At 50.0% G+C, this 13,887-nt stretch overlaps 1 protein-coding gene across 4 annotated transcripts in view; it reads right to left on the reverse strand.

Annotated features, from left to right (window-relative positions):
- Positions 1–13,887, reverse strand: part of ZMAT4 (zinc finger matrin-type 4) — a 209,000-nt gene that overhangs the window by 41,887 nt on the left and 153,226 nt on the right. For 2 of the 4 annotated variants that reach the window (XM_054049704.1, XM_054049703.1), the window contains exons 7-8: positions 10,897–10,993; positions 710–4,363 (exon numbers count right to left, since the gene is read on the reverse strand). In XM_054049704.1, coding sequence (XP_053905679.1) covers positions 4,348–4,363; positions 10,897–10,993 — 113 coding nt within the window. In that variant the 3' untranslated portion in view covers positions 710–4,347. The remainder of the gene's footprint in view (positions 1–709; positions 4,364–10,896; positions 10,994–13,887) is intronic. The other 2 variants (XM_054049702.1, XM_054049701.1) reach the window with 2 other exon arrangements.

Below are 13,887 nucleotides of genomic sequence, written 5' to 3' on the forward strand. Positions count from 1 at the left end.
CATGTCATTACCCAAAACACAACAAATGAAACAGCCCCACAGCTATGAAACCTAAGGAGATGCTTACTCATCTGTGAACAACCCATTCTCCTCCACACATGACAGGCATTGAAGCAAGAGCACAAATTAATCGTTAGAGCTTCTTCAGTATCTTTTACAGGCTCCAGAGAGTAAACAATTAGATTCCAGAGCTCATCTGACCCTTCCCTTCGCAAGGCTGAAGGCACAAGCAGACCCTGCAGCCCAGCCGGGACCGAGGCTGCCCATGAGCTCCAGGATGCAGGAGAGCAAAGATCTCTCCTCTGATTCTGTTCCTTCTCTCTGTTACGAAAAGGGAGATGCTGCTGGCTGGTGCCCTGCAAAGTACAGACCCGGAGCATGGTGCAGGGAATAACAATTCACAGGCACCAACCTCTGCCGTGAGCTTTCCAAGGGGAGAAAGCTGTAGGTGCAGGAGCCTCTGAACACCACCGTGGTGTTGTACACATAACAACGACGCAGTTCTCTCGGACGTGAGCACATGCAGAGAGAGGCACATGAGACAGCCCAGAATATTTTCTAAACCCGTCCCATAAAATCAGAGCACTGAAGGGATGAGAGCTTGTGATGAGCTCCAGGGCTCCCACTCTCCCCCAGCAATACAAGGGAGCAAAGCGAAGGGGAAAATCCCTTCCAGGCAGGCTGTACACGAGAGGCATTTGTGACTTACTTGGTTTGTCGCTGTGCGAGCAGCAGGTGTTCTTCGAGTCTGTAACAGCATCCTGTACATCCGTTTGAAGCAAACCCCAGGGCTGGGCTGAGCCTGTGCCTGCTGCTCCCGTCTAAGCTAAACCGTACTAAACCAAAACAAACCATAGCTTTTCAAAGCAGATAAAGACAATCTGGCAAACTGCACCATGAGGTTTGTGTCTGTCCTCCTACCCGGCACAGCTCAAAGAGACGAGCGAGGGGCTTTGCTCCACATCGCCTGTACCATCTGCTACCGCACACGACGACTTCCACACTCATTTCCACACACACGAAGATGACCAAGAGGATTTCTCTCTTCTGCCAAGCAGTTAGCCCTGCCGTTACACAGAGGTAGCACATCCCTTGGATTAAATGCCAAATGAAGATAAATCACTGAACATTGCCTATTAAGGATATTTGCCAACAGATTTCATGTGTTATGGCAAAACACAACCCAAGCCCAAAGCACAGGAGTCTCATTTCTTCGACTAGAAGGGATCTATTTAGCCTTCACTGCTGGCAGGCGATGGAACATGGGCTTCCGTGGAGCAACATCTATTCTTGACTTCCCTCCTTATTTGGGAGAATTATTTCCCTTCTCTCCCAAAGATCTGGAGGCTTCTAAAAATAAATCTGTTAAGTTTGGGCTTTTAATTGCTTTTTCAAGGTAAAGAATCATTTCTACCACAAAAAAAATATAGGTTTGTTTTCATTAAAAGGATGACCTTAGCAGCGAGGTAGTGAGCGATTTGAGGGTCCCAGATGAAACGGTAATTAAGAAGCCAGTTAGACAATATCATCCGTGTGAAGGAGAGCCAAAGCGGCTTCCCGGGCGCACATCACGGTGCTGCCGCGGCAATGCCCCCACAGCAGCCTGCAGCCCCCCGCTCGCTCCAGCCGGCCACGGAAGATGAACTTCCCATGGTGGGGAAAGACAAGAAAAGCAGAACCCTGCAAGCAGCAGATTGAGCCTATTCTCCTTCCTGCGGCACCCCAAGGTCCCCTCCAGGCACAGCCTGCTCCCCTCCATCCCACGGGCTCATTTACGGGCAGAGCTGCACGTAGTGATGGAGCCCTGCGGGTAGCGGTGCTGCCTTCAGGACAGTCACTTCTTGGCACGTGCTGCCTTGTGACTTAAAGTCTTTAAATATTGCCTTTCCCCAAATATATCATTCATCAGAGGCTGACAATAAAGCTGCCTTGGTTTCAAGAGCATATCTGCCGCTCCAGACTGCTCTGCTGCACCAACCCTTGGGTGTTGCCGCCCTCAAAATCAAACGGATCAAGGTCACTAAGCAGTGCCGACGGCGTCCGCTGCGACAGAGCTTGCTATCTTACGGACTACCATTTTACAGATATGCAACAATAATTCTATGAACACATAAAATGACGTTTGCAGTCTTCTGAGTAACGCGCCCCAACATCTCTCGTCTGAAACACACGGCGTCACTCAGCCCCAAAACACAGAGCAACTCACTTCGCTTTGGTTTATTAAGGTGCAGAGGAGCGGATGGAGGGCAAAGATTAATCCTCTACGGACAATTTGTTCACTTGGCAGGAAAGGCACCAACCTGCAGGCGCCGGTGGTGAGCTGTGAGTTCAACGAGGAGTTTTCCCGACACAGAGCCAGAAGCAGCGGGGTCACTGCTCTCCTGGAGATGTGCACCTTGCTGGGGTTCCTGGCAAATGAACTGATGGAGCGGCACACATCACTGCTCCCTTCCAAAGACACAGGAGAGCCTCCAGCCGAGTGTGCATGAAAAGGAAATGTCAAAGCCTGTTATTTCAGAGATGCAGAAGCAAGGAAATGGCCACAGTCTCTGAAGAATTGTGCTGCTACACAGACGTAAAACAACCGGAGTGCTCTGTAAAACGGTGGTGCTTCGTCTCTAGACAGGTTCTCTGCATGCAAAGTGCACTCACCGAGCTCGGGGAAGAGGGCACAGCGAGGTTTGCTCTGCATCGCTCGCAGTGCCTATGTGAGACAGGATCACATTTATTGCAGCCCTTGGCATTGCAGTGGGTTAAGGTGGAAATCTGGGCTCTTGGTGCTGATCGCAGTAGAAAACCCAAAATCCATGTGCTCCCTCTTTCCAGTGGATGAAGTTACTTTCATTTCCTCTTCCCTGAAAGCCAATGAAGAATAAAGACCTTCCCTATCGTCGAGCACCAAAGCGCTGCAGCCTGGGACGCAGCTGGGGTCCGCACGGACGCCGCTCCTCGTGGGCAGTTAAGGCTGGTTTGTGGTCAATCTTGTGTCTTTTGAAATCCTTCGAGTTCTTCCTCCCTGTGAGCAAGGAAACCCCGGAACCGCAGGGGCTCCTGGATGGGTGGTGGGACCGAGCGCTGCTGGAGATGCTCCATCGCACCCGTAGGGGCTCCGACCCTCCTTGCAGCCCTGATGAACGCCTCATGGATCACACTGCAAACACAGCAGCAACACGCGGGGTTTTGCACTGCAGGGAAAGCCTCCAGGTCCAAACCCTCTGCCCACATTGATGGAAACAGCGGAGCTTGGCCGGAGACCCGCAGCTCAGCAGCGCCGGCTCCGGCACCGAGCGACTGGGGAGGCTGCACGGTGCCGACTGGTGCCTCGGCACAGCTCTGCGGTCGGTGCGGCTCCCAGAGCACCGGATCCTCCATCCCTGGAGGATTTCTGCCCCAGCACAGAGCTCAGCGCTGCTAAGAGGGGTGCAGAGCCCGGATTCTGGGGAGGGCTCACCCTCTGCGCCCGCAGCTCTGAGGACACACGACGGTCAGTCCTGAAACCATCCTTTGCGCAGCCGTCCCCATCACCACTGTCCCCACTGCCTCTGCCTACAGGTGTGTCGGTGCCACGCTCAGCTGGAGCCACCCTCGCGGGATGGACTGGCGAGCTCGGATGTTGCCACCAGTCGGGTCTCGCTGCCGTCCCGTGGCTCTCCCGGAGGCTCCCAGGGACCGCGGGAAGCCTCCGGCTTTGGGTTTGCAGCTTCGACGTCGATAAAGCAAACGGCTTCCATCAGCCTATAGGAATCCTACCGGCAGGAAAAGGATTTTAGGCTTCTCATTTTAGTTTCCTTTGCTCAGCGAGCCTTTCGCTTCTCTGAAGACAAAGAGGAAAGGAGAAAATTCATCCATTATACAATCCCTGTGATTCATTCTTTGCTGCTCTATATGTGTTGACACAAACCATGCTGGAGCAGGTGAAGAAAGTATGTTTATTTCTGGTTGGAGACTGATTACATCACTACCATGGATAATGCAAGAGGATAATTTTATACTTCGGGCGAAATCTAAGAATAAATATGAAAAAGCAAAATATTTTGTTTCCACTGTCTCTGAAGATGAGTGATGATTAAGTGCTGTATTTACAGGATCAGTATCGTACTCTGGACTCTGTGCTGAATAAATATTATCTTGAAAGGGTAAAAAAATCCATTGAAATATTTTAACTCACCACAAATTTAAAAAAAAAAAAAAAAGAAATCCATGTATTTGTCCAAGGCGAAGGTTAGTTACATGTTAATTATCGAATCCACACAGGATCACTGTCCCAGAAAGCATCCTCTCCATGCTGACCAGTTCCTCTCCGCAGAAGGAGCCTCGCTGGTTCTCCTCCTCTGCACTGAGGATCTGCTACTGGTTCTTCAGGCTGCAAGAGAGAACCGCGGCAGAGTCACCCTCCGTCCGAGCTGCCTCGGTCACCCCTGGAGCTCTGCTCACACCTCTCCGCTCCCACCCTTGCCCCTCGTTCCCTTCCCCCCATCGCCTCCATCAGCAGCTCCATCACGACCCAGTCCTGAGATATGGGGTGAGTTTACAACTTTAAGGTCTGTTTTGTATTTTGATGGACTAAAACTCTTGTAAATGTGAAAAAATCATACTTTTTTTTAGGTCCTCGCTATGAAATTACTGAAGAGCCAATCAAACTCTGCGAAACTTGCCTTGCTTTCAACCCACTGCATTTGTGGCCAATGAGGAATTTCTCATTTATCGTCGGTGATCTCAGGTTTGCGCTTCGAGGCATCAGTCCCACGTTTACACTTTACATTAAAATAATTAATCCGTACACCCCAGACCACGACACAAAGCTGCAACAGCCACGCTGGGACTTTCAGACTATGATCAAACCAGAAGATATCAGAGATACCTTTATTTTCGCTCACATTAAAAGGGAAAGGAGACAATTTAATCCTATAATGAGAGAAAGTATTACACCCTCTCTCTTCTAAGTCAGCGTAATTATTCAGCTGCTCTCTGGAACTGAAATAATGACAAATTAAAAATGCCTTTTAATTCCATCTACCTTTTAGAACTATTCATCTTCTGGAGTTATTACCACTCTAAAGGCTTCTCTATATTTTAAGCCGCAGTCACTCCACATTACAGCAAACACATGGAAAATGCTACTGCTCCTACTAAAAGCTGCAGTCATCCAGGTAGGAACAAAGCGATGTGGTTTTGATGAAAAGTGCAGGGTTCAACTCAGATATTTACTATGATTTCCTGAAATTTATTGGAAATATATTGATTTGCAGGCTGTAAATCAGCTGAGCTTTCCCGGGGCAGCGCAGGAAGGTCTTACGAGCACACCTTCCAAAGTGGAAATGTCCATTCACAGCTCCCAGGAATTCGTTTGGATTGAACACTGAGTTCCTTGGTTGGCTGAATTGATTGTACCCCAACGATAGCTGCTGGATTTGCTCCTCTCTGCACAAATGATAGAATCATGGAGCGGTTTGGGTTGGAAGGGACCTTAAAGCCCATCCAGTCCCACCCTATGGGCAGGGACACCTCCCGTTGGATCAGAGGCTCCAAGCCCCATCCAACCTGGTCTTGAACCCCTCCAGGGATGGGGCAGCACCACTTTTCTGGGCAACCTGGGTCAGGGCCTCCCCACCCTCACAGCAAAACATTTCTTCCTAAGATCTCCTCTCAGTCTCCCCTCTTTCATCTGCAAACCAGAAACCCTGAGTTTGAAAGGGAAAGCGAGACGTGTATTAGCATCCATGAATGTGTAAATGAGCGGTTATAAAACCCCGAACGCACTAGCGAGCTCTAGACGTGGCAGAGAGGACTGGTTGATCAAAGAGACAAACTAAATGCAAGAAGATGAAATTCTTCTTTATGGACGTGGGAATCATTATCCCCTTATAGTCAGACTCGTAATTACTAGGGCTGCAGCTCAGGCTCCAGTCACTGACAGCCAGAACGTCGGAGCACGGCTCACGGCTCTCCGATCCGGCACGGCATTACAGTGTTTTGGAAATCTGTGGATACCCCAGCGTTGGTGCTCACATCAAACGGGCCAACAGCATCCTTGGTCCTCTCTTCCATAAGCCCCTGAGGAGCCACTCCAGACCTGGTACCGCACCCTCCGGTGCCTCTTCCCCAAACAAAGCTCTTTTCTCTGGGATGCAGCGATGGACGCAGTGCCCTGACCCCCGTCCCACCGCCCACTCGTGCTCATTAAAGGAGGGAATCGCTTGGTGCAAAGCCCTACGTTAATATTCCGCACAAGCATATGAATCTCCTCTGGCTTCTTTCACAACTACCCAGGACTTTAATTTCCTGTTGTTTGTTGCAAATCATCGTTAGCAGTGATTTTTCCTCTTTCCAGTTTACATAAAGCAGAAAAGAGGGAAGTTTTGCTTCTCTCAGCCTATGGTGAGCAGGAAGGAACGCGGTTGGCGTGTGGTTCTCTCCCAACACTTCTGCGATAACGCGCCCTTCCTTCCCACAGCTCCTCGGGAGCCGAGATTTCGGCTGCCACCAGTCCCCATAGAAACAGAGCTGCCAGCACTGCCTGCATCCCCCTGGAAGAGGCCACGACCTCATGCCTCGCTCGGCATCCTACTGCTCTTCTGCTCGCTGCGGAGGAGGAGGGAGAAGGGGAGTTGAAAAAAACCTCACTTCTATTTCTGGAAAGCAAGTCAAACAATGACTCAATCATCTCTACACAGTTCATAAATCCCTAATTAAAGGGTTTTGTGCTCCTCCCCGCTGCAGATGTTCCAGAGTCCGGCCACGTTTCAGAACCTGCTCCTGTGCGTGCGGTCACCAGCGCTGCTCAGCACAGCCCTGAGCTGGGGATCCCCTCTCCAGAGCCTTTTAAACAGCGGCCCTCGCTCAGCGGCTCCGTGCATATTCCCATCAGAGCGATGGTGAACACTGCCTGACCCCTGACGTAAGCAGACTGGATGCCTTAAAAGAAACATCCTCCCGTGTCTGACTCTAGCCCCAATTCCTGGCTTTATGATAAGATAAAAAAGAAAAAAAAGGATGCGTTTCTCCTTTATTTTCAAATATACAGCTCGAAGTGTATTCTGCACCCTGGAGAAAAACTGGGAGCAAGTAGACATTAACTTGCTTTGCATATTCATTGGCTGGTGGGCTCGGTGCTGGCTCGATATTAGCTGCCTCCTCCTGCATCTTTTATTCAACACCAAAATACCAGCCAAGACACTTCCAGCTCCTTCCCCTCAGCTCCCCCATTTTCCCATCTTTCGGTCAAACAAATTCAGTCAGAAGCACTCAGGCTTCCCCTGAAATTCCCATAAATAAGCAGCTGAGCTCCCTCCCCCCAAGCCCCAGCCCCAGCGGGGGAACGGGGCAGCCGCAGGGCACGCAGCCTTCCGTTCCCGCCGTGCTAACGGAGCTCTGGCACCCTCAGCTCCCGCACCCAGAGCGACGGAGTCCATACAACACTGCCTGCTAAGCACCAGCTCAGGGCTGCTCGGCGGTGGGTTATTTAAAGCAGCTCTAGCAGCGGCTGGGCTGCATGTTGATCTCTGGGGAGCTCTCAAGAACTATAATAAATATCCACAATTCGACTCATCCTTCATAAAAGTTCTTCTCTCCTAAATCAGCTTTACCAGTAGACTCTTCTCTTTGGTATTTTTTGGGTGTTTCCAGCCTGCAATCCCCTGTCCTGCTAACCTGGCCCAGAGCACAACCCCTTTTCCTTTACAAACTGCTCCCCCTTTCATTTTTTTTTTTGTGTTTTTTTTTAATTATATGAAGGATGACAGCTACACAAAATGTTTTGTTGCCTTGGCAACCGCAATCCCCTGGCTTCAGGCTGAGTTGTAAGGAAGAGGACACTCTTGACACTAACCAACAATAATGAGAGCAGCAAAAACCAGTGGGCAAAGCGCTCGCCGAGGTTGGCAGGAGGGACGGCTCATTCGCCTCCTGCCCCATCACGGAGCACGCTGACACCTGCTTTCCCCCGTGCCCGAGAGCCAAGCTGCTGCGATGCCCCAGCCTTTCTCAGGGACAACGCGACAGCGGGAACTCGGCGGAAGGACCGGGTTTGGATTTCAAAATTAACTTTCTTTGTGCAGAAGAGGAAATCGCTTGTAGAAAGCTATGAAAACACAGTCCTGTCAAGATCTGTTGTGTTGCTGCTGCCCTGCACATCCCTTTGCCTTGGAAACCGGGCTCAGCTGAGGGCTCGTGAGTCACTCACACAACAGTGAAGATGCGATATAGAATAACTTTTCGTAATGCATTAATTTACAGCTCTAGAAATGAAGATGACCACCAGCGCCCGACGTGCACAACCGGCTCTGTACAAACACCGCGGTCAAGGTCATCGTTGTGCGCGAGGCAAAAGGAAGAACTGCGGTCAGGAGACCCCCCCAGTTCACCCTGAGGTGCACCTCACTCATGCGTATGGCTCTTATAAAGCCCTCAGCCCAGGGGTGATAACTGCTTATGGGTAAAAGATATGGGTAGTCCTTTCCTCAGTCCCGTATCACAGAATCATAGGATGGTTTGGGTTGGAAGAGACCTTAAGATCATCCCGTTCTGCACAGAGGACAATGAAGCTGCAAAACCAGCTTTAAACAAGGGGAGTAAAATCTGGTTACATACTAATTACGGAGTGGGAAGAGCTTTTGTTATGCACAAACCCAAGCTGCCCATCCATTGTCTCCTCTGCTTCTGCGCTTTCCTGTAGGCATTAGAGAGATCCGTCTGTGCTTGGATGCTTGGCCTCAAAGAAAACCGTGCAAGGAGGAACAATGGATGGAGGAAATAGAATAATCAGAGCAATTTCCCATAGAAATTGGTCAGACGAATGTCGCTAATTGCCATTCCATTATTACATTTGTAACATACTTTCTTTTGAATTTATTCCTTTCTTTCTCCTCCTGCACTGAAGGCCCATGAAAATCTCTTGGGACCAGATTTAAGTCATTATGAATAAAAGATAAGAAACTAAATTTAGAAAGGCTGATAAGAATATTAATTTGTGAAAGAGGAAGGTCCTTAAAGCGGGAGTCCCGCAGGGCTGCGCTGCTCCGGCGTTCCCTGCACGAGCTGCCTTGGTCCTTGCGGAGATGAAAGAGAAATGGGCCTTTCTATCAATAACCCATGTGCTTTCAGAGCTCCAGAAAGCTCTGGGAATGCCTGTGAGGGGACTGAAAAAGAAGAGCAGAGGGTGTGGGTATAAAACACAGCATGCGAGGTGTCTTCTTGACACTGGAAAGACGTAGTGCGTCTTTTCTGCACGTCCACGTTTCCCTTCCGTAAGGCTGCTCTGATTTGAAATGAACTCCTTTCCCCTTTGCAATAACACCAGCAGCAACAGCAATAATAATAACACAAACTCGGAAGGACTGGCAGGGGAAGGATCGATTGCAGCTCTGTGCCCGGGCAGCGCAGCACAGCTGCTCTCATTCCAGGTTTCCAAGGGGAAGAGCTGCCAGCTCTGTTTTCCAGCAGGAGGAGGTTGTTGGAAGGGTACAGACGCAGACCCCGTCAGTGCTGACTGTAACCTGGTGGAGCCGGGACACAGCACCAGGGAGATGTGCTACAAGAGGAGGGGAAACTGAGGCAGCACAGGACTCACTGAAGGTCCCAGGTTGCTCACGGCACAGCCTAAACCCACATCTCTCTGGCTTGAGTGGGGCTGGATCACTGCAGCCCCTCAACAACCGCTTCTCCTTCCACCCATCCTTTTGCAAAGAGAGGGAGGGAAAACCTCACCTCATTAGAAAGTCTTCTGCTAATTGAGATCCTGACTATGGCTATATCCTCAGGTCCAGAAAGGGGAACATTTGGAAGACATTCAAATGTCTCTGTGAATAAATGGGATAGAGCTAATGTGAATAATACCGGGACCCTTTGAAGGTCTTACATCATCAGGGGAAGGCCTGCATTTATCCCCTGGTAGCTCAACCAAAATTAGACATTCACACCTCCTGCTGCTTCTGCTTATCCCGCCTCGGCTTTCAGACTGCCCTCAAAGCCACCTGCAGCGTTTCAGAAACTAATGGCACCTTTTATATCCCTCTTCTAATCTGGGCAGTCCTGAGCGCTACAGCCTGAAAGGGTTCCCAGAGCTCACATGTAAGTGTATTAAGAGAGATTAGTTCATTAATCTGTTCTTTAGTACCAGGTATCTTTATCACTTCCTTTCAATAATTTGTACTCATTGATAGAGAAGACTCCCTCCAAGTCTTAAAAGTTGGGCAAAACGTAATTGCTCTAAATCACAGCACAAACATTTTCACTTGGAAACATCTAATCCCATTACCCTCCCAGTGTCTCTTCTGAGGTTTAACACATGAAAGGAGCTGCAAACTCGGGTGTCATTAAGCACAAATGCTTGTGGCATTGGGACCAGACGACAAAGAGATGTGCAAAGCCATAAGCTTTGTGTTGTAAGCGGATGAGCAGAAGGAAGGAGCGCTCCTGGCCCAGGAGCCAAAAGGAAGGACAGGCTGAGGACAAGGGACATCTCCTTAACACATCAGCTCCGCAGGCAGGAGCCCCCATCCCTGGGACATCTCCAGGCTCACGGCTCCACAGCGCAGCTAAGCTTGTAGCATCATCCCAGAGCCCGCAGGCAGAAACCCACGAAACCAGGACAAACCTCCAGCAGCAAAACACAGCGGGCTGCGTGGGAATCAGGATGAGCAGTCAGAGGGATCTCACTGGGGAACGCCGTGACCCGCAGGAAAACAAGAGCAAACAGCCCTCTCCGCTTCGGAGGGACTCTGGAAGCTGGAAGTGACTCCAATATATGTGTTTGCAAAACACCCTGAGCTTCTCAGATGACAGCGGTATTATATACACTCAGAGCATCGTTATATGCATATTCAGAGCATTGTCTATATTGACCCAAGTAGACACGGACAGACAGGAGACCACCAGGAAAAGCATGAAGATACCCACTTGGTCTGATGTTTGGAGCCCTTCAGGTGCGCGTGGTACTGCTCTATGGAGTTGAGGGTGACGCTGCAGGTGTTGCACGTGTAGCTACGCTTCAGCCCTGCGAAGAAAACCCAGAGTCATTACCTGTGCACACTCCTCAGCACCGGCTGCGTGTTTCAGTGCGGGCTGAGGGCAAGCTCAGGGCTGTGCAGGGAGGAAAAACACCTGCGTGCATGGGCTACAGGCTGTTCAGAATCAAAATGGGAGCTGGAAAGTAAAAATGAGTGAAAACGGCTGAAGAACAGAGAAAAAAATAGCATTAACCTTTGCCCCCAGCAAAATTCTAATTAATTAGAAGGTATTCAGACCTCAAATTTCATTCCCAAGTTCCTAGACATTTCTCTGTAGAGTAACCCAGCTATTTATTGTTCTAGGCCAGGGTATCCAAGCATTTGTGAAGCCTAAAGGAATATTTAGGAAAGGCACAGAGCGAGCAGGGTTTCCAGGCAAATCCCCCCAGAGACCACAGACCCCAAAGCTCATCAGCACGGCATTGCCTGGGACACCCCCACACAGCATCCTGGGGCTCGGACTCACGAGCACACGAAGCCTCACTCGTTCCTCTGGGTTTTTGGTGATGAGGGCAATTCCTTTTTAGTGTATTTAGGTGCTAAACCACTTAGGAATTTTCTTTTTTTAATTCATAGGGATGGACTCTGATTTATCCACCGCAGCGAACAGCCGCGTTTGCAGAAGCAGCCGCTCATCCCCGGGAGCCGGTGACTCTGCACCTTCATCTGAAGGTCAGAACTGGAAGCCTGGCGCGGGTACCAGGTGCCCGGCCAAACGCTGGCAGCCAGCAGCTCGTTTGCCTGACGGATTTACTCTTGGCTGCGGTACCTGTCTGCATCCCTTGACCGCAACGCAGCCCTTGCTTGGCTAATTTTAGCCCTTCGCAGCTACAACAACAAACAACTATTTATAAAGCTGTTGCTTTAGCTGCTGGCCAACCGAGAGCCACCGAACCAGAAATAACATCTCAGAGGGCTCGAAGCAGAAACGTTACGAAATACGGTTGGTTCTATTTTGCGGGAGTTTGGGTTTTGTTCGGTTTGGGGTTTTCGCCTTCTAACAAATCCCTGAGCTGCCTCAGCTGCTTTCCCTTTATTGTTTATTTGATCGCCACAGGTAGAAGTTGTTTTCTGAGTAAATATGCTGCATTTTATTATGTTGTGCTGTAAGCAGCGGAGAAGTCGATGTGAGCACAGCAGCACGGCGGCTGAGCAGGTTAACAAGGGAGTAGCCGGGGTGGGGGACTGTGCCGGACCCTGGAGTAGTACGCGGGACACAGGCACGCAAGGTTTATTTCTTGGCAAAAAGGAGCCTAAAAGCATCGGCAGCCCTGAACCAACCCCTCCAGAGCACCAGAAATAGGGAGCACAGCCCATCGCGTACCCTGTGCTGTGGAACAGCAAAAGCTGCACCCTCAGAGGGGGTCACTGGACCCACGGCAAAGACCCCCAACTCACCCCCAGGAGCAGCAACCACAGCTCCCTGAGCAGGAAAAGGCTTTGCCGCTCTCCTACCTCCCCACTCTGCCTCTGGGCACAGATTGCAGGGAAGAAAAACCAAGGCAATTAACAGATTTGTGCACATCTCAAACAGAAGCTGCAAAGCGGTTCGTAAGGGAAGTCACAGAAACACTGGAAAACATCTGAGCTGAAGAACCAAACCCAGTAGAACCAGTCTGCTCTGTACCTCTCTGGAGCTAGGATCAAAATTCGAACCCACTGCAGATAAGACGCTTATCAAGCCAAAGAACGTGCACGAGCAGGGACTGCAGGACCGTAACGGCGGGGATGGTGCGAGAGAGCCGTAACGAGAGCCCAGCCACCTCTCTCCATCTGCAACTCAAACCGTGCGCCACTGATTGCTACGTAAGGTAAAAAAAAAGCAGGAGACAGGACGTGATTTATGGATATAATTAAAATTGCTCATTTAAAAACTGCAGAAGCTTTTACATTGCCACCAAAGTTTAGTTTTTTACTGAGGTTGATGCTCAGACTGGGGCAGTTCTCAAGGCTTTTATTCTGATACCGTTCCTTCCACTCCATTATTTCAGACCTTCTAATAACACGAATTGTCCTCGGTGGATCTTGGGGAAAGTGGTGAGGGATACGGACTTAGGGTTACAGATGCCACGCCTGATACAGCACAGCCCGTGAAGAACAGCCCTGGAGATGCGTAGAGATACAAACCCGCTGTTCTCAACGCTATTTAATGTGCTAAATAGGAAAATTATTTCTTCCTCCTGTAACAGTTTGCATCTCAGAATTATAATTTAATGACTTAAGGCTGAGGGTACTTTCAGCTCACAGCAGGACACGGGAATCGAGGCTTTGCCACCTCCGGAAAGCTGAAAATCTATAAATAGGAACGCAGCCGATGAGCAGCAGTCAGAATTAGAGGTGAAGGAGATAAGGCCTTTCCCCAAGAGACTGCGCTGCCCACTGCCTACAGAGGTTGGTTGAAGGTATTTGGGATTGGTGTCAGGTTTAGATTTCCTGGGAAAACACAGAGTTTCATCCATTGCTGAGGCTTTTATTCCCAGGGCCACGGTGCCCTCCTCCCTCTGGAGGACTCTCGCCTCCTCAGCACATGACAGAGCAAGTCATGGTTTACACTCGTGCTCTGGTTTGCCCTTCTAGACGGGCTTTCACCCAAAACATTCCTCACTGACTTGCTCCACACGAGCTGCAAAAGCAGATTTGGTTCCTTTCTTTCTCTCTTTTAATTTCTTTCTCCTCCCATGAGGAAGGGACGTGGACCAGGTGCAAACCCCATGTCTCGTGGGAGAGCTGAGAAGCCTCTTCTAGGAACCACCACAACGACAAACCCCACTCCTTGCCCTTCTGCACCATCTATGGTTGGACTCGATGATCCAGTGGGTCCTTCCCAACCCAGTGATTCTATGACCTGCTGTTTCCGATCGCTGTGCATCCCAGCCGCTGG

This window comes from Cuculus canorus, chromosome 26, assembly GCF_017976375.1.
Source record: "Cuculus canorus isolate bCucCan1 chromosome 26, bCucCan1.pri, whole genome shotgun sequence".
NCBI lineage: Eukaryota > Metazoa > Chordata > Aves > Cuculiformes > Cuculidae > Cuculus > Cuculus canorus.